At 46.1% G+C, this 19,942-nt stretch overlaps 1 protein-coding gene across 12 annotated transcripts in view; it reads left to right on the forward strand.

Annotated features, from left to right (window-relative positions):
- Positions 1-19,376, forward strand: part of LOC131278790 (protein arginine N-methyltransferase 2-like) — a 77,583-nt gene extending 58,207 nt beyond the window's left edge. For 9 of the 12 annotated variants that reach the window (XM_071215915.1, XM_071215914.1, XM_071215918.1 and 6 more), the window contains 3 exons: positions 9,056-9,234; positions 17,583-17,754; positions 18,539-19,376. In XM_071215915.1, coding sequence (XP_071072016.1) covers positions 9,056-9,234; positions 17,583-17,754; positions 18,539-18,571 — 384 coding nt within the window. In that variant the 3' untranslated portion in view covers positions 18,572-19,376. Of the gene's footprint in view, positions 1-9,055; positions 9,235-16,139; positions 16,801-17,582; positions 17,755-18,538 lie in introns of those variants that run through there. The other 3 variants (XR_011649086.1, XR_011649087.1, XR_011649088.1) reach the window with 3 other exon arrangements.
- Positions 19,377-19,942: the final 566 nt, after the last annotated feature.

Below are 19,942 nucleotides of genomic sequence, written 5' to 3' on the forward strand. Positions count from 1 at the left end.
GAAGGGGAGAGAAATTAAAAAAAAAATACACTGGAATCATATAATAAGTTTAAGGAGGCAGAAGAAAGGACTGGTGAGCTTGAAGAAATGGCCTTAAAAGTGAACATACAAAAGAATAAATGAAGAAAAGAATGGAAAAAATTGAACAAGGTCTTAGGGAGCTAAATGACAGTAAGTGACGTGCAAACATATGTGTCATGGGTGTCCCAGAAGGAGAAGGGAAAAGGGACAGAAGGAATATTTGAAGAAATAATGGTAGAAAATTTCCCAACCCTGTTGAAGGACATGAATATCCATGTCCAAGAAGCATAACATACTCCCTTCCAAATAAATCTGAATAGACCAACTCTGAGACACATACTAATCAGAATGTCAAATGCCAAACACAGAATTCTGAGAGCTGCAAGATAAAAGCAGTGCATAACATATAAGGTATACCCAATATGATTAAGCGCCAATTTCTCATCAGAAACCAAGGAGACAAGACAATAGTGGTATGATACATTTAAGATACTGCAAGAGAAGAACTGCCAGCCAAGAATCTTATATCCAGCAAGACTGTCTTTCAAAAATGAGGGTGAATGTAGACTATTTACAGATAAACAGAAACCGAGAGAATTTATAACCAGGAGACCAAATCTGCAGGAAATACTAAAGGGTGTGCTACAGCCCGAAAAGAAAAAACAAGAGAGAGGCTTGGAAGAGAGTCTGGAAATGAAGATTATACCAATAAAAGTAACTTGAAGTGTCAAAAGAGTGGTGAAAATAAAATCTGACAGATAAAACCCAGATATTTAGGAATAAACTTAACCAATGATGTAAAGCACTTGTATTCAGAAAACTACAACTCATTGTTAAAAGATATTTAAAAAGACCTTAGTAATTGGAAGAACATTCCATGCTCACAGATTGGAAGACTAAATATTACAATGCCAATTCTACTCAAATTGATATACAACTTCAGTGAAATCCTGATTAAAATTCCATCAGGATTTTTTTAAATAAATGGAAATCAAGACTATCCAATTTATTTGGAAGAGTAAAGGGTCATGAATAGTGAGAAACATCTTAAAAAGGAAATACGAAGTTGAAGTACTCTCACTTCCAGATTTTTTTGTCTTTATTTCCCCAATGTTACATTAAAAATATATGAGGTCCCCATATACCCCCCTTACCCCCCCTCCTCACAACAACAACCTCCTCCATCATAATGAGACACCCACTGCACCTGGCGAACACATCCCTGAGCACCGCTGCACCCCATGGCCAATGGCCCACACCACAGCCCACACCCTCCCACAGTCCACCCAGCGGACCATGAGAAGACACACAATGCCCAGCAACTGTCCCTGCAGCACCACCCAGGACAACTCCAACCCCCAAAAATGCACCCACATCACATCTCTTCCACTCCCCACCCCCAGCAGCCACCATGGCCACCCTCTCCACACCAATGCTACACCTTTTTCGACTACCAATCACAATAGTTCATGAACAGAACATCAGTAAGTCCACTCCAATTCACACTCCATTCCTCCATCCTCTGGACCCTAGAATGTTTGTGTCCACTCCACATCTATATCAAGAGGGGGCCTAGATTCCCATGGATGCTGGACGCAACTCTCCTGCCTTCAGTTGTAGGCACTCTTGGCTCCATGGTGTGGTGGTTGACCCTCTCCACCTCCATGTAAGCTGAGTGGGGTAAGTCCAAAACACCAGAGTGTAGGAGTTGCAAGTCTGTTGAGGCCCAGGGCCTGGCTACCACACGGTCAGTCCAGAGATCTAGGTCCCCTGGGCACACACCAAACCCCAGCACCAAACACAGCTCCAGTAAAAGTAACAGGAGAGGCTTGTGAACAAAGATTCCATCTGAGTCCAGCTCTACCACACAGAAACACTAACTCCAAAGTAGGGCCAACTGACATGGCACTGAACTCCATCCTGTGCCTGTGGGTCTCTGCAGCCTCCAGAAGAACCAACACCTGGGGGCTGTATCCACTCCATCTGTCTCTGGGACTCTGCTGAGGCGTGCACAAGGGCAACCCCTCTGATAACCTCCCAGCTCTTCTGGAGACCCATAGCCACATAAACTCATTTGTCCTTTCCATTTCCCCCTTCCATTCAGGTCAAAAAGCATTTTTAACTCCTAGTATTACATGCAGACCGAGATATTCTGCTGGTCCTAGTTGACCCCTTTATTCAAGGTCATTTTCTAGCCACATCATCAGCTGGCACTTGGCAGTAATCCCTTGGCACCAGGGAGGCCCATCCCCGGGAGCCATGTCCAATGCTTGGCGGGGGGTAGGCAACACATCTACACGCCGAGCTTGGCCTTGAGACCAGCCACACCTGAGCAACACAGAGGCTCCCAGAGGAGTCTCTGGGAGGCAACTCCCAGGCACCCCGCAGCTCCAGGCCCCGTTCTTATCTCAGGTGCACAGGCCTACAAGCATAGTCACCAGCATCAAGGGCTCATTGTTGGACCTTCCTTCTTTCTTGGTCCTTGCCGTTGCACTTGGGGGATTGTTGCCGTTCCTTTAGGGACCATGAAAGAGCCCCCCTACTTCCAGATTTTAAATCATATTACCTAGCTACAATGGTAAAAACAGCATGGTATTGGCATAAACACAAGACACATAGACCAGTGGAACCAAATTGTTGGTTCAGAAACAGACCCTCACATCTAGGGTCAAGTGATTTTTTACAAGCCTGTCAAAAATGGGTGGGCCCACCCAGCTCATGGAGAACAGTCCATTCAACAAATGGTGCTGAGAGAACTGGATATCCATAGCCAAAAGAAGGAAAGAGGACCCTATCTCACACCTTATACAAAAACTGAAAATGAGGAAAAAAAAAAAACCTAAATATAAAAGCAAGAACCATAAAGCTTCTAGAAGAAAATGTAGGAAAATATCTTTAAGACCTGGTGGTAGATGGTGGATTCTTAAAGGAAATAGGAGAACTGAGATGGTCTACTGATGTTTAATGTGTATAGAAGTTTTAATTAACTTTACTGTAACAGTGTGGAAATGTATAGAGTGGGTGGTAATATATTATAGTGAGTAACAGCTGGTTTATAAATGGGGATGTGGCTGAAAATGGTAGTCTAGGTATGTAAATGCCAGTTGACAGAATGCTAGAGAATAATCTAGGAACTGAATAGTACAGTATACCAAGAGGTGGATGAGAATTGTGATTGATGGTACAGATGCAAGAGTGTCCTTTGTGAGCTAGAGCAAATGTACATCACTGTTGCAGGGTGTTGGGAATGTGGGAAAAATACAGCTGGGGTGACCTATGTACTGTGGTTAACAGTAATAATGTAATGTTCATGCATCTATGTCAAAGATGTCCTGTGTTGAAAATAAGAGAGTATGGAAAAAGTCTGCTAAATGTATGCTATGGACCTGGTAATAGCCTGATGATATCATCTCATAATCTGTAACAAGTGTTCCACTATGGTGTGGTGTGGTGCCAAATTCTGTATTAGTCAGCCAAAGGGGTGCTGATGCAAAATACCAGAAATTGGTTGGTTTTTATAAAGGGTATTTATTTGGGGCTGGAGCTTACAGATAGATACCAGGCCATAAAGCATAAGTTACTTCCCCTCACCAAAGTCTATTGCCACGTGTTGGAGCAAGATGTCTGCTCATGTCTGCCAGGGTTCAGGCTTACTGTGTTCCTCTGGGCTCAGCTCCTCTGTTTTCTCCACAAGGTCAGCTGTAGACTATGAGGCCCTCTAGGCTTTGCCTCTCTCCACAAGGTCAGCTGTAGACTATCAGGCAAATGGCCCTGTCTCTTTCCTTGGGGCCCCAGCTTAAGACTTGAGCATCAAATTCCAATATCAAAACTCCCAACATTAAAAGTCCCCCAACTTTGTCCTTTGCCCTGTCTTTTATCTGTGAGTCCTCACCCACCAAGGGGCGGGGACTCAACATCCTACTTGCACAGAGGTTTACCTAATTACTTAATCAAGTAGACCTCTGAATCCAATATAATCTTATATGCCCAGAGGAAATGATCAGTTTACAAACATAATCCATTATTTCTTTTTGGACTTCATCAATAATATCAAACTGCTACAGATGGGGAACAAGGCAAGGAAGGCCACTCTTCCTCTCCTGTTCAGCCTTGTGCTGGAAATCATAAGTGAAAGGAGTGGAGATTGAAACAAAGAAGGAAAGCTTCATATTCACAGACAGCAGCACAACTGTCTGTATAGAAAATCCCAAAGAACTAATACCTGAGTTTAGCACAGTCACAGAATGCAAGGGTAATGTACAGAAATCGTCTTATCTGTATATGTTATGTGTAGTATATATTATATTGTGTATATAATAAAAGGAAATAATATGTAAGTATAAATCTAACAGAACAGCAGTGCAGGTATAGTTCAGTGGTTGAGTGCCTGCTTCGTATGTACAGGGTCCCAGGTTCAATCCCTGGTACCTCCTAAAGAAGAAAAAATCTAACAAAACATGCATTTTGTATGCTGAAACTAAAAGTGCTAATGAAAAAAATCACAGACTACTTAAGTAAATGGATTGGGAATCTCAATCTAGTGAAGATGTATTACTCCTGATATAGATATAATGCAATTCCCATCAAAATCCCAGCAGGGCAATTTTTTGTGGATATAGACAAGCTAATTCAAAAATGTATGTGGAAAGTAAAGGAACTAGAAATAGCTGATACAATATCTTAAAAGAAGAATAAACTTGGGGGAGTTACACTATAGATTTTAAACTTCATGTAAAGCAGTAATCAAGAAAGTGTACTGTTGGTGAAGGGATATACATGTAAGTCAATAAACAGAATGGAGAGATTGGTCCATGCAGATAATGACTAGTTGCTTTTTAACAAAGGTACAAAAGGGTATTCAACAGATAACATTGGCACTATTGGCAACCCATATGCAAAATAAATCCAAATATAAACCTCATACCTTATAAAAAATTAATTCAAAATATTTCATACATCTATGTGTATAAAGTGTTAAAACTATACCATTTTAGAAGAAAATTTCCGTTATCTAGGACTAGGCAAAGATTTTTTAGACATGACTCCAAAAGCACAGTTCATAAGGAAAGAGTAGGTGTAGGAGGAGGGGCACCCGGCTTGCCTCAGTGGCAAACAGTGCGGCAAGAGGTGACACCGCCTCTGCCCACTGGGCCTAGACAAGGTGACCACGCCTGACTAGGCCTTTGCTGCTAACGGCTAGCCGGCACCGCCCTCCCCCTTCCTATCTCCCGCCTAGCCCAGCTCTCACTTCCCCTCCCCCCTCCCTTAAACCTAATCTCTTAGTACGCTGTTTGCCCAGCAACAGCTTACAACCACCTATCAGCTTAGTAACAGTGTCAGCCTATCAAGAGTTAGCACATACTCTACTGGCCAATCACTAGCCCAATGCCAGAACATTGCCTTATATGGAAACAGCATTTGCCCTAGCCAATCAGAACCCGCCACACCACTCCCCAATCCTATAAATCTGCATCCCCTTCTGCAATAAACCAGACTTGTGCCATCAGCCTGTCTCCGTGACTTCTTCCTGGGTCGTGCGCCTTCCACGCCTTCGGAGCCCCCAAGGGAAGCCTCAGCGGCCGTACGAGGCTTTCTTCCCCACGCCAGGGACCCCTCTCATCCCACAACGGGACCCCACTCATCCCGCAACAGGGACCCCGCTCGTCCCATAACAGGGACCCCGTTTCATCCCTCAGTAGGTAAATAGGACTTCATTAAAATTTGAAATGTCTGCTTTTTTTTTTTTTTAAAGATTTATTTATTTATTTAATTTCCCCCCCTCCCCTGGTTGTCTGTTCTTGGTGTCTATTTGCTGCGTCTTGTTTTCTTTTATCCGCTTCTGTTGTCGTCAGCGGCACGGGAAGTGTGGGCGGCGCCATTCCTCGGCACGCTGCACTTTCTTTCACGCTGGGCGGCTTTCCTCATGGGCGCACTCCTTGCGCGTGGGGCTTCCCCACGTGGGGGACACCCTTGCGTGGCACGGCACTCCTTGCGCGCATTAGCACTGCGCATGGGCCAGCTCCACACGGGTCAAGGAGGCCCGGGGTTTGAACCGCGGACCTCCCATATGGTAGACAGAGGCCCTAACCACTGGGCCAAAGTCCGTTTCCCTGAAATGTCTGCTTTGTGAAAGATGCTGTTAATATCACAAAAAGACAGGTGAAGATTGGTGGGGGGGGATCACATATCTGATAAAGGACTATCAGAAAATACAAAGAAATCTCAAGACTCAGTAGGAAGAGAGCAAGCAAGCTCACTGGAAACTGGCTCATTGTTAAACAGGCTCTCAACACAAGTGGATATCCAGGTGGCAGATAAGCCCGTGAAAGGATGCTCAGCATTGTTAGCCACCAGGCAATGCAGCTCAAAACCACAGTGAGGTACTGTCACATGCCTACTGGAATGGCTCAGGTTTTCAGAACTGCTGTCAAGACCAAGTGCTGGCAGGGGTGAGGAGCAGCTAAAACATTCATTGCTGATGGGATCATGGAATGATGCAGCCACTGGGAAACGCGTGGCAGTTTCTGATAAAGTCATGCACACACTCACCACTCCTGAGCGTTTATCCCAGGGAAATTCAAGCTTATGTGATCACGTGGCTACCTGTACATGAATGTTTATAGCAGCTCTATTTGTAATTGCCAAAACTGGAAACAAGCCCAGTGTGCACGGATAAATGAGCTGGGAGTCAGCCACACCCTGGAATACTGCTCAGCAATAAAAAGAAGCAAACAGCTTGGATGATCTCAGAGCCTCTTGCTGAATAAAAGAATTCCGTCTCAAAAGGCTACATTTAGATAACATTCTTGAAAAGGTGAAGGTTTAGGGACCAAGAATGGATGAGTGCTTTCCCTGGGGGGGGGGTGATTGCAAAGGGGCAGCATGACATTTCTGGGGTGATGGAGCTAATAAAATTCATAGACCATAGACCAAAGAAGGTCACTTTTATACTAGGGTGATAAAGAATAAAAATAAAAATTACACGTATATACTTTTCCTGTGTGTGTACATTTGTGTCTATGCCTGAAAAGAAATACTTGGTGGTAAATCCCAGAATAATAGTGGTTCTCTCTGGGTCCTGGGTTTATCAGTGATTCTTATTTTTTTGGTGCTTTTCTCCATTTTCTAAAATTTCCACACTGAACATGTATTACTTCTATAATAAAACCTGCTTGATACAGGATGTTAATAATTAGATGGGTTGGAGGAAAATACACCAAAGTAAAATATGGACTATAGTTAGTAGTAATATGTTGATGATGCTCTTTCATAGTAGGTAACAAATATTTCACAACAATGCAAGGTGTGGTGTGGGTGATGCATGGGAGCCCTGGATGAAGTTATGCGTTTTTGTTTTATAAGTTCACAGCTTTCACTATACACTTGTATGCTCATGTATGAATGATATACTTCAAATTTTAAAAACCCTGTTTGAAGCTATCTGAAAGCAACAACACCCCTGCTGTTTCCGACCCACATCCTGGCGGCCCCCCCCGGGTCCTCTCCTGTGAGAGGTGCCCTCCAGGAGCTCTATGAGCCCCAGGGCCCCCCCTCAGGCATCCTCTTCGCCAGACCACGGCCCTGCAGGGGAGAGGCAGCTGCAGACGGGGTGGGCTCATCGCAGAATGAAAGGGCAAAGTCTCTCAGAAAGTGGGAAAAAGGCACTTTCTAGACTTTTCTTCTGCCATCTCTCAACTTGTCATGGTACTTTTTATTTGCTAATTAATGCTGTTCTAAGTAAAAAAAAAAAATAAAACCGTAAATGGTTGATGTGAGTTTTACCATTCATCTTTATATTGTGCAATGCCAGCTTAAAATGCAAATATAAGAACATTTAAAGTGAATGTGGAACCTCTGAAATTTGCTCGGTTTCTATTTCGTTGTTTGTACATGCGTACTTATTTTGTTCTTAGCAGAACACAAAGCTAACTTGACTGATTGTATCTCACCATCCACGGACACTCCCGCCCTTAGCTCACTGAGGGGTGAGGGGCCACGGGCTGCCCAGCTGCCTGTCCTGTGCACTGTGCATGGGGGTTGGCTGACATGGGTAGCAACACGGAGGGAAGGGCACGGGGCTCTTGGACCTGTTTCCTAGGGCGCCCTCGTCATCTCTGCGATTCAGCAGAGCTGCCGGCGCCCGACACTCAGCTGTGCCCACTTGGGCCCCAGGATTCTGCCAGTGCTCAGCAGAATGGGAGAACACACACGCTGCATATGTCTGCTCACACTGTCTCCATTGTCCCATTGCAAGGACACACACACGTGTAAAATCTCACAAAATTTGACTTTATTTTGTGTCTGTATCGTGAGAAGGGACGACAGCTTTATACCAAGTGCTGGCCTTCTGAGCGTGGCCCTCCTCAGCGTGGCCCTCCCCACTCAGTGTGGCCCTCTGAGCGTGGCCCTCCCCACTAAGTGTGGCCTTCTGAGCATGGCCCTCCCCAGTGTGGCCCTCCCCACTCAGCGTGGCCCTCTCAGTGTGGCCCTCCCCTGTCAGTGTGGCCCTCTGAGCGTGGCCCTCCCCAGTGTGACCCTCCCCAGTGTGGCCCCCCCAGCGTGGCCCTCCCCAGCATGGCCCTCCCCTCTCAGCGTGGCCCTCCCGAGCTGGGCCCGGGTCCCTGCGGGGGCCCCACACCTGCAGAGCCGCTCTCTGTGTTGCTGGCACCGTCCTAGCGAGGGGGCAGCCAGGAGTGCCACACCGAGGTCGTGGGCATCCCGAGCTCACAGAGAAGCTGCCAAAGGGCCCCGGGCGTTCCCACAGCGGGGAGGGGGGAGCCCCTGTGTGCTTTAGGAGACCCCTCCCCACACTGTAGTGGACTTGGGTGGGCCCAGGGGACCAGGGAGGAAGAGGAAGGCGTCCAGGGAAGGGGGCCTGCTCAGATGCCACGTGAGGCTGCCCCTGCGCTGGGAGAATCCTGAGCAACCCAAACCAAATTTACTTTAACAGTTAAAACCCAAGGCCAGTGGTGACAGCATCTGGTCCTGGGGTGTGTGAGCAGCGCTCTCACGCCGGTCTTCACTGTCTCCACAGTTTGAGTTCATGATCGAGTCCATCCTGTTCGCCCGGGACGGTGGCTCAAGGAGGACGGGGTCATCTGGCCCACCATGGCCGCGCTGCACCTGGTGCCCTGCAGCGCCGAGCCGACAGGGACTACCCAGCAAGGTGCTCTTCTGGGACAACGCCTACGAGTTCGACCTCAGCGCCCTCAAGTGAGTGGGCACGGGCGGGGCCGCCTTCCTCCGTGGGGGAGGCGAGCACCTGCACCCCGTGGCCCCAGGCCCCGCGGAGCCCTGAACCCCCCGCGGAGACCCCCGAGACCCCCGCGGAGCCTGCCGAGCCCCCTGTGGAGCCCCTGAGTCCCCCGCGGAGCCCCCCGCGGAGCCCCTGAGCCCCTCATGGAGCCCCTGAGTCCCCTGCGGAGCCCGCCGAGCCCCCTGCGGAGCCCGCCAAGCCCCCGTGCCTCCTTCCCACCCTGTCAGTCCTGTCCCGGGTGGTCCCGTCCCCCCGCCCCTTGGTGCCTTTAAACCTGCAGCAGCTGGGATGGGCGTGGAAAGTCTTTCATTCTAGGATGTTTATTGTTCCTGGAATTCCCAATAAGAATGGGAAAAATAAGGACATGTTTAAAGATGAGGCCTTTAAAATACCCGTGGCCTCTAAATCAGGTGCTGCTCCAGGTAAGAGGGAAGCATTTTTTGTTGAGAACCAGAAAATGTGCTGGTAGCATCAATCCTGGCATTCTACAAAGAAAACAGTGCTCCGAAAGAGTCACGGTCGAGGTTTGGGTTTTTGACGTAGACCACTGCACAGCTGAGCTTCAGATTCCCATTAACGTAGATGGTTTTCTGGAAGGCTGGTCTGGGAAGGACGGTGGCACGAGCAGGGCCCTTCCGGGGGTTGCTGTGGAAACTCAGGAGGAACCCAGAGAGCCCTGGAGATGCTGAGGGGCGTCAGTGCCTGTGGCGAGGTCGGGTGGGATGAGCCTGGGTGGGAGGCTCTGGGCCTCTTGACTCGTTAAAAAATGTAAAGAAGAAATAGTAACTATGTGAGGTGCTCCCCAGGCAATCATTGCAATCTCACCCAAAATACCAAAGGATTGTGGAGAAAGGTATCCTACAAAGATGCTGTGCTCATCCAGAAGGAAAGGAGGGGTGAGAATGACCGGGAAGTGTTTGGGAAGGACAGTGCTACCAGGTTAAAATATCTTATAAAGTTACAGGAGTTCGGGATAGAAGGTGAGGATGGACAGGGGAAAAGGTGCTGGTACGACCAGGAGGGGATGAGGGAAGATGGCAGGTTGTCCTGGGACAACTGGGTTAGCTCTTTGGGAAAGAATTCTTTTCTTACCTCACAGCATACATTAAAATTTAATTCTGCATGGGTTTTAGGATTTTTTTTTTTTTTTGTTATTAAAACAGCAATGACAGTTATAAGAGAGGTGGGTGCAGATCTTATAAGGGTGGAGAGGAAATCAGGAGTAGAAACAAAACCCAAACAGGCGACATAAAAACTGACATCTGTGTCAGAAATGAGTGAAAACACAACTCTAAAAGGCAGTAACTAATTAGAGAAAGTTACTTGCTGACAGTCAATTAGAAAAAGGTGAATATTAAAATGAAAGTATGAGTAAGTTCAAAGTCCAGGCAAGCCACACACAAAAATAAAATTACCAGTGAATAGTTACAAAACACAAGGTCATTAGTAATTAAAATGCAAATTAAAATCAATGTCATTTTTGCCCATCAGATGAGCAAAAAGTACAGTAAAATACATTCCGTGCTTGCGCAGCTGCAGAAGTGCTGAGGACCTCGGGAGCTGCTGCTGGGCATTCACAGCCTGCCTTGTCTGAGGCCTTTAGAAGTGGGGTGTGCACAAGCCAGTGAGAGCAGAAGCGAGGGGCTCTTTTCAGGAAGCGGAAGATATTGTAACCCAGTTGATAGAATACTGCAGCTGTTTTTAAAAGTAAAAGTGGCAGGACTCACACCTTTATGCAGTTTGGTTCCTATTTTCTATACCCAAAAAGTATTTATCTATAGGAGGAGGAGAATGAATAACTGTCAAAATGCTAAGGTAATGGATTTTGTTTTTTTCTTTGTATTTTTCTGTTATCCAAATTTCCTACAAATGCACAATTACTTTACCATCAGAAAAAGTATAACTCAAAATGTGATAGCCAGGTCCTGAGCCTCAACAGACTCCAGCACCTACAATCTGATTTATTGGGCTCACCACACTCAGCTAAGATGGAGTTGAAGAAGGACAACCACCACACCATGGAGCCTTGAGTGATTACAACTGAAAGTGGGAGGATTGCATCCAGCATCCATGTGGAATCTGAGCCTCCTCTTGACATAGAGGTGCAATGGACACAACCAATCCAATGTCCACATAGAAAAGGTGGCATTGGATTGGGAAAAGTAGACATGATGGCTGATGGGTATGGGGAAAGGCAGGAAGAGATGAGAGGTGAAGGCGTCTTTGGGACATGGAGCTGCCCTGGATGGTGCTTCAGGGGCAATCACCGGACATTGTAAATCCTCACAGGGCCCACTGGATGGAATGGGGGAGAGTATGGGCCATGATGTGGACCATTGACCATGAGGTGCAGAGGTGCCCAAAGATGTACTTGCCAAATGCAATGGATGTGTCATGATGATGGGAATGAGTGTTGCTGGGAGGGGGGGGGAGAGGTGGGGTGGGGGTGGTGGGGTTGAATGGGACCTCATATATATATATTTTTAATGTAATATTATTACAAAGTCAATAAAAAAAATAAAATAAATCACTCAGAAAGGAAAAAAAAATACCTGTGTATAATGGAAGCTTTAGTAAAATGTTTGCTTTTATTTGCTATTTTAAGTTATCAGTATGCTTCCTTTTGGAAATGTTCCTGTGGTAATTAATGAATTACTTTCTGGTAAGCATGTGGTACAGTAAACAAAATGGGAGCGCCGAGGGCTGTGAGTCTCGGCTGTCTGTTTCTGGGATTAATTTATGTAGCCACAGCACAGATATTTCAAAAGATTCAGTCTCCAATGGGCAGCTTCAGCTCTTTTGATTTATTGTAGCGTAACCTAGAACAGGAATATCCTTTCTGTTAGCTGTGAAGAGAAGAGCCATGGAAGATCATTTGAAATAGGAAACAGTTGTGAAACTAAAGAAACTGCACGGCATCCCCGTTTCTCGGAGGTTATACGTCTGTGTGGAGATCCTCGCAAATACGACAGGAAAGGGGGTGGCCCAGTTCCTCGACAGGCTCAGTCCTCCAGCAGTGAGGGAGGGAGGGGCCCCTCACAGCCCCCAGCCCCACAGTCCTGCTGTTCAGGGAATCAGGCTTCCTGCTTACTTGGAAGAAAAAAACACGCTAAGTATTTACGTTTCAGAGCCTAAGATGCTCGTTGTAATGATTGTGACCTCTTCCCAGATCTTTAGCAATTAAGGAGTTTTTTTCAAAGCCCAAGTATAATCACATTTTGAAACCAGAAGACTGCCTCTCTGAACCATGTACTATATTACAGCTGGACTTGAGAACTGTGCAAATCTCTGATCTAGAGGTGAGAAAAAGGTGAACTGTTTCTGTTTTGTTTTGTTTTTCTTAAGTAAGCAAAGCCTATAAACCTGAGAGTGGTACCTACAGGGGAATGTTGGGGCATGTGTGATTTACCATTATATATATGAATATAGAAACTTTTTAGCATTGATTTTTTTTTCAGTCATTTTTCTGTTATAGTTTATTCTGATTTTCTGTTTTTATATATTTTTTACATTTTCTTTATAGATACTCATTTCAGCATCCTCAATTATTTTCGGACTGTAAGTTTAATATTCTCAGCATCTTCAGATTCAAATTACTTATCTTCAGTTTCATCATGGAATTTGAAATAAATTTTCAAGTCTTTTCTTTTTTTTAAATTTTATTTTATTCATTTTGTAAAAATATTACATTAAAAAAATATGAGGTCCCATTCAACCCCCCCACCCCACCACTCCCCCCCCAGCAACACTCCCATCATCATGACACATCCATTGCATTTGGTAAGTATGTCTCTGGGCATCTCTGCACCTCATGGTCAATGGTCCACATCATAGCCCATACTCTCCCACGTTCCATCCAGTGGGCCCTGGGAGGATTTACAATGTCCAGTAATTGTCCCTGAAGCACCACCCAGGACAACTCCAAGTCCCAAAAATGCCTCCACATCTCATCTCTTCCTCCCATTCCCCATACCCATCAGCCACCATGGCCATTTTTCCCACACCAATGCCACCTTTTCTCTGTGGACCTTGGATTGGTTGTGTCCATTGCACATCTATATCAAGAGGAGGCTCAGATTCCACATGGATACTGGATGCAATCCTCCTGCTTTCAGTTGTAGGCACTCTAGGCTCCATGGTGTGGTGGTTGACATTCTTCAACTCCATGTTAGCTGAGTGGGGTAAGTCCAGTAAATCAAAGTGTAGGAGCTGACCCTAGAACATGTGGGTCTCTTTAGCCCTCAAAAGAACCAATACCTGGGGTTGTATCTACTTTATCTGTCTCTGAGACTCTGCTCATGTGTGCATAAGGGCAATTCTTCTGACATCCACCAGACTCTTTTTTAGAGACTCATAGCCATATAAACTCATTTGTCCTTTCCATTTCCCCCTTAATTTAGGTCAAACAGCATTTTTAACTCCTGTTATTATATGTAGACAGGGATATTCTGCCGGTCCGTGTTGAACCTTTAATTCAAGGTCATTTTCTAGTTGCATCATCAGTTGGTACTTGGTAGTGATCCCTCGGTGCCAGGGAGGCTCATCCCCGGGTGTCATGTCCCATGCTGGGGGGAAGGCATTGCATTTACATGCTGAGTTTGGCTTTGAGACTGGCCACATTTGAGTAACATGAAGGCTGTCAGGAGGAAACTCCTAGGCACAGTGCTGCTCTAGGCCTTGTTTTTATTGCAGGCATATAGGCTCACAAGCATAGTCATTAGTATCATGGGCTCACTGTTGGACCCTCATTCCTTCCTGGTCCTTACCGTTGCACCTGGGGGACTGCCGCTGCTCCCCTAGGGACCATGACAGAGCACCCCCGGCCAGGAACCCAGTACCCCCCAGCTGTAGTTTTTAATTGTTGCCACTATGAGTATATCCAAACATTACCATGCACCCTGGACATATGCCCTGTATAGCTCTGTCAATAGCATCCTATATCAGTATTCCTCTGCTGCCATTGTTGAACCACTCTGTGATCCAAAGCTTCCTGAAAAGTGAAGCCCAATATAATGTCAGGATCCCTTAGTAGTAAAATGGAATATAGCAATGGGTTTAAAGGTTAGATATAGAATACGTATTGATTTGGAAAAATTCTACATCCTATCTTTTTCTTTTCTTTTTTCCTAATTATTGAGCTTCTCTTCACAAGAGCACTAGATCACAGTAATTCATATATACAATATACAGTACTCCCACACATCTACCATAAAACCTTTTCCCTTCCACAGCGATATTCTTGTAACTTATTCATATCATATTAAACTGATGTACAGACTCTGAGACAATAGCTTTCAAACAAGGTGACATCTGTGCTTACATTGTGGTCCATACTTTAGGATATACAGTTTTCTAAATTTTTACTTATCCTATGTTTTACATTATGGTTTACATTATTAGTCTTTCATCCCCTATATGTTTTTGGTGTAATATTACATGTTTTATATCCATCCTTGTGTACTCTCGCGAAACTCCTCTCTTACCCCACATTTACCTTGGTTCCATCCATTCAACATCCATTTTCCCCTCTCCTTGGGGCCCGCAGTGACAGCCAACCTCCATTTCCTGAGGAGCCACGTCCAGAGATACTTGCAACAGTGTTTAGGGCCTGACTTGCTCAACTGCCCTAATGCCCTGGGAGCCACCCTTTCTCTCGAGAGATACAGTTCCCTCTATTTGATGGCATTAGTCCTCCCCAGGATGTGGGTCCACCCCCACTCTCACTACTTGGGTCTCTACCCAATGGTACAACCCAGTCTGGCAAAATGAGCATTCAGACATTCCCCAGGAGCCCGTCCCACATCAGACCATCCCCTCCGAGCATCCTAAACAGGTACTACCAAATTCTTTCTAAAAATTCTTTCAGTTACTTTCCTTTTCCACAAGGTGGCGCTGCTGTGAGTCCAAGAGGAAGCCCCCTTTACCTGGGCACTGGGGGGGCAGGGGGCAGTGTCCGTCCCTGACAGAGGTGTTTACTCAGATCCAGGAACAGCTGGTTAACGCAGCCAGTCCACTCCTGCTCTCTTCTGTGAGCTGAACTTTTTAGGTTTCAGTTAATTTTGGATTCATGGAGGTCCAGTCTGGAGCTCTTGTTTTCTACCTAATGCAAAGTACCGAGCATAGAAAGTATTCTGTACATATTTGGAGACATCGAGTTAGGCAAACAAGGCCTAAAATGCTTGAAAACTTCTCTGATTATCTGCAGTGTTTGAATTTACAATGTAAGGTTTGATTTTTTTTATTAGAGCAGTTGTAGGTTTACAGAAAAATTTTGCAGAGTCCAGAGTTCCTACAGACCTCTACAGTTTTCCCCACCATTAACATTTGCCTTAGTGTGGCACCTTTGTTAAAACTGATGAAACAACATTACTATTGTACTAACGACAGTTCATGGTTCACATTAGGGTACACGCTTTGTGTTGTACATTTCTGTGGGTTTTTCTGTTGTAGCGTATAAACAGCCTAACAATTATTTACCATTTTCAAGTATACGGTTCAGTGGTGTTAATTACATTCACAATGTTGTGTGACCATCACCACCAGCCCTTACCTAAACTCGTCAGTCACTCCAGAGGAATCCCATTTCCCACCCACTCCTGCCCCTGTGTACTTGCCTTAGGAGGAAATTTTGTAGGATTTCCATGTGCTCAGCTAACTAGCATGTTGCAGTGTTTCATAATTACTGAAATAGCACAGCTATTTAGTTCAGAGTAGGATGTGGTATGTTTTGTATAATGTTCAGTGAGCGAGGGACACACTGATACAGAAGAAGCATCTTACCAAGTGGACACTTACTAGACTTGGGCATTTCACATGCTTATGAGATGGGTGTTTATTTTCTTATTCGTTTATTTGAACACAGACAATGAAAGGCGAATTGTGCTTCGATATCAAAAAGCTGGTACTCTGCATGGATTTACTGCCTGGTTTAGTGTAAGATTCCAGAATCTGGAAGAAGACAAGCCGCAGCTGGTGTTGAGTACCGGGCCATTCCACCTGTAAGTGTGGTCTGTGTCTGGGCTGCTGTGCAAGCACAGCTCTGATGAGTGTAACGTGATACACGTTTGCCTTCACTGTTAACATGCCAGGAAGTGTGGCAAAAGGTGTGAGCTTAGGGATTTCTCCAGGCCAGGGAAATCCCTGTAATGAAGAAGTAGGTGCCTGGGTGATGGTGGGTCGCTGGGCAGGTGCAGGGGGCTTGCTGGGCTGCCCAGGCCCCAGGTGCAGTCGGGCTCTGTGGGCTGCGAGGTTTCCGCTTCCCCCGTGGGTGCCCCTTGGCTCCTTTTGATGAGCACGTGTGGTGTGTTAGGGTTTCTAATAAATTGAGATTTAGCTGCATTGTTGGAAATTCAGAGGAAGGTGAAGTTGAACTCCCCAGAAGAAACTGGCTAGCTTAATTACAGATAGAAACTCTTCTCTCTGACTTCTGAAACCCTCAGTTCTAGCTTAAGGCCTCCACCTGATTGGATGAGGAGACTCCCCTCAGCGCTGACAGCAGTCTCCTTTGTTGACTGTAGATGCAGGTGTGTAAATCCGTCTATGAAATACCCTCACAGTAACCATCAGGCCAGAGCTTGCTGGCCCCAGCAGCTGGACACCATAACCCACCACGCTGACATATGGCATTAGCTGTCATGCTTGGGGCTGCGCAGGTGCATGTTTCATCTTCGCTCCAACTCTCCTAAACTCTGCTGTAATTCCTGATTGTCAAGCACAAAAACAGAATTTTAGAGTTTGCTAGACTCTTTGGAAGGCAGATGTTTCAAGGGACAAAATTTCTTTACTAACTTCCCCCACTCCACCCCCAAAATGGCTCCCTCACCTGTCTGCGTATTGTCTGCTCTTCTTTAGGAGGCACCAGGAACTGAACCCGGGACCTGCCATCTGGGTGCCCACCCACTTGGTTTACATCTGCTTCCTGCTCATTGGTCACTTGTGTCTGCTCATCTTCTTTAGGAGGCACTGGGAACCGAACCTGGGACCTCCCATGTGGGAGGCAGGCACCAACTGCTTGAGCCACCTCTGCTCCCCCAAATTCTTTTTAAAGGAAAGAGTATGTCTTCATCTGACTGCCAGAGATTAGCTTCCTTGTGTGCAGGCTGGCTTGGGTGCAGCGTGTTTAAGATTCTAAACCCAGGAGCTCCTGTGGAAATGGTCCTTCATTCACACTGGTTTCTCATCTCCGCCTTTTCATTCCCCTCAAACGTGGTGGTCAGTGGACAGTGGCTGGGGCACCAGGGAGGAGACTGCAGACCCTCTGGACAGAGGCAGGCTGTCTTCTGACCCCAACCCCCATGTCTTGCAGCACGACGCACTGGAAGCAGACTCTGTTTATGATGGACGACCCCGTTACGGTCCACACGGGGGACGTGGTCACAGGCTCGGTCGTGCTGCAGAGAAATCCCATGTGGAGAAGACACATGTCGGTCACACTGAGCTGGGCCGTCACGTCCAGACAAGACCCCACATCTCAAAGAGTAAGAGACGCCAGCCTCGGCTGTTGGTTTCCATCATGTGCAATGGATGCTGCTCCCCAGGAGGTGGGCCAGACCTGGGGCAGGACCCCCCCCAGCTGGACCTGCCGCCTTTGTATTTAGCCCTCTCAGCAGGAAGGGGGGCATCCACTGTTCAGAACAGCAAACGGAGGTTCAGGCCAGAAAGTATTTCCTTAAGGAGACACAGCCAGTGAGCGGGAGCAGAGGCTCAGCCCCAGTGTAGATGAGCCCTCTCCAGGAGAGCAGGAAGCCCAGAGCCAGTGTAGACGAGCCCTCTCCAGGAGCACCCAGAGGTGGCATGAGGGAGGAGCTCAGCCTGTGCTCATCCATTACATGATACTCGTGTCATTACACATGTAGTTTGTCTTGATATGTGACAGGAAATACATTCTTCAGCTCTGGGGCAGTGGGTCATTGAACACGTGGCTTCACATACGGTGGTGGGGAGTGACAGTAGGGTGACAGTGGGGTGACTGGGTGCCTTTTCAGTTTCTATGATGCTGCAGGAGACTTCTCTGGTTTCATTTCTCAGAGACTAGTGAACAGTGAAATTCTCTTCTTCAGACGAGAGGAAGAAAAAAGAATCAAATATTTTTCCTTTAATTTTTAAAGCCTGTATTGTGCTTTGCTTAATGTTAAAAGTTTAAATGTCTTTTAAAAAATATTCTGGACCAGAATACCATTCTCTTGTCCAATATTAAATTATAAAATACTGAATGTTAGTCAAGTTGAAATTATTAGATTTGTTTACTTCTGCCTTTTTCAGGTTGGAGAAAAAATCTTTCTAATCTGGAGATGACGTTTCGTGGTGTGTTTGAGAGTCAGCTGCATATTTGGAGGGGATGGCACGCCAGGGAAGACTCACCTTGGAGCTGATGTTTGCACTTCCAAGTCTGAGCACCTCCACCGCAGCCCGATATTACCCGCAAGCTCACGGCTCAGGCTCCTTGCCGCCCAGCATTCCCACAGGCTAGTGTCTTTTCTCGTAGAAATAGCCTGTGCTTTCCAGGTGTTCCCCCAGTGCTGTGCACGGCACCCACCATAAGCACGCCAGTGGCGTGGTGTTCCCGAGCCAGAGAAGTTCCACCCTGAGTCCCTAGGACACACACATCCACTGCTGTCTGCTCCTGTGAGAGTCGTTCATCTCCCCAACATGGAACATGAGATTGCATAAAGCGGTCCTGGGGTGTGTGGGCTTGACTTGGCAGGAGAGCTGGAGAAGGGAGTGCATGCGATGGTCATCCACATGGGGTAGTTCTGCATAGATTGTCTACCAGCCCATAACAGGTGCCCAATAAATATTCTTAAATAAACGAATGTTAGTGTATATCCTATTTCTGTTTATAAAAAAAAGCATGGGGTCATTCCACATACAGTGCTTTGTAACCTTTTCTTATCTAATACATATATATCTACACTGTTTTTGTTTTGATTTTAGTGAACTTTTTATTGAAATGCAAAATATACACCAAAAACTGCTGAAGTCATGACTATAGTGGACACACATGTAACCAGCAACAAGACCAAGAGACTCCTGCTCCAGAAGCCTGACGCTGCCTTCCAGAGTCCTCGCCCCCAAGGGCACTGCCCTTTCCATCACGACAGATCACAGTCGATGGTTTCTGAACTTTTTCTGAATGGATTGGCACACGGTGTGTTCTTTGGTGTCTGCCTTCTTTAATTCAACATTGCTTGTGAGATGCATCCATGATTTTGCAAGTAGTCTGATTTACATTCTTATTGTTGTATAGTGTGTACTACTGAGTGAATGTGCTGCATTTATGTTTCTCATTTCATTGCCCATGGATGTTTGGGTCGTTTCCAGTATTATTAGTGCAAATATGAACATGTCTGTACATACTTTTTGGTATACTTACATACACATTTTTGCATTGTGTTTATACCTAGGAGTTCAGCTTTAGTAGATACTGCCAGAGTTTTGCAAAGTCAAATTTGCCTTCCTATTGTTTTAGTTTCCTTGGCTGCTTAAACAAATACTTAAAATGGGTTGGCTTAAAAAATGGAAATTTAATGGCTCAGTTTTGAGGTTACGAAAAAGGTTCAGATCAGGGCTCCATAAGGCGATGCTTTCTTCCGAGTCTGTGTGGGACTGGCTGCGGGTGACCCTTGGTTCTTGGCTGGCCCATGGTAGCCTCTCCTGGCCCCTCCC

This window comes from Dasypus novemcinctus, chromosome 6, assembly GCF_030445035.2.
Source record: "Dasypus novemcinctus isolate mDasNov1 chromosome 6, mDasNov1.1.hap2, whole genome shotgun sequence".
NCBI classification, from domain to species: Eukaryota; Metazoa; Chordata; class Mammalia; order Cingulata; family Dasypodidae; genus Dasypus; species Dasypus novemcinctus.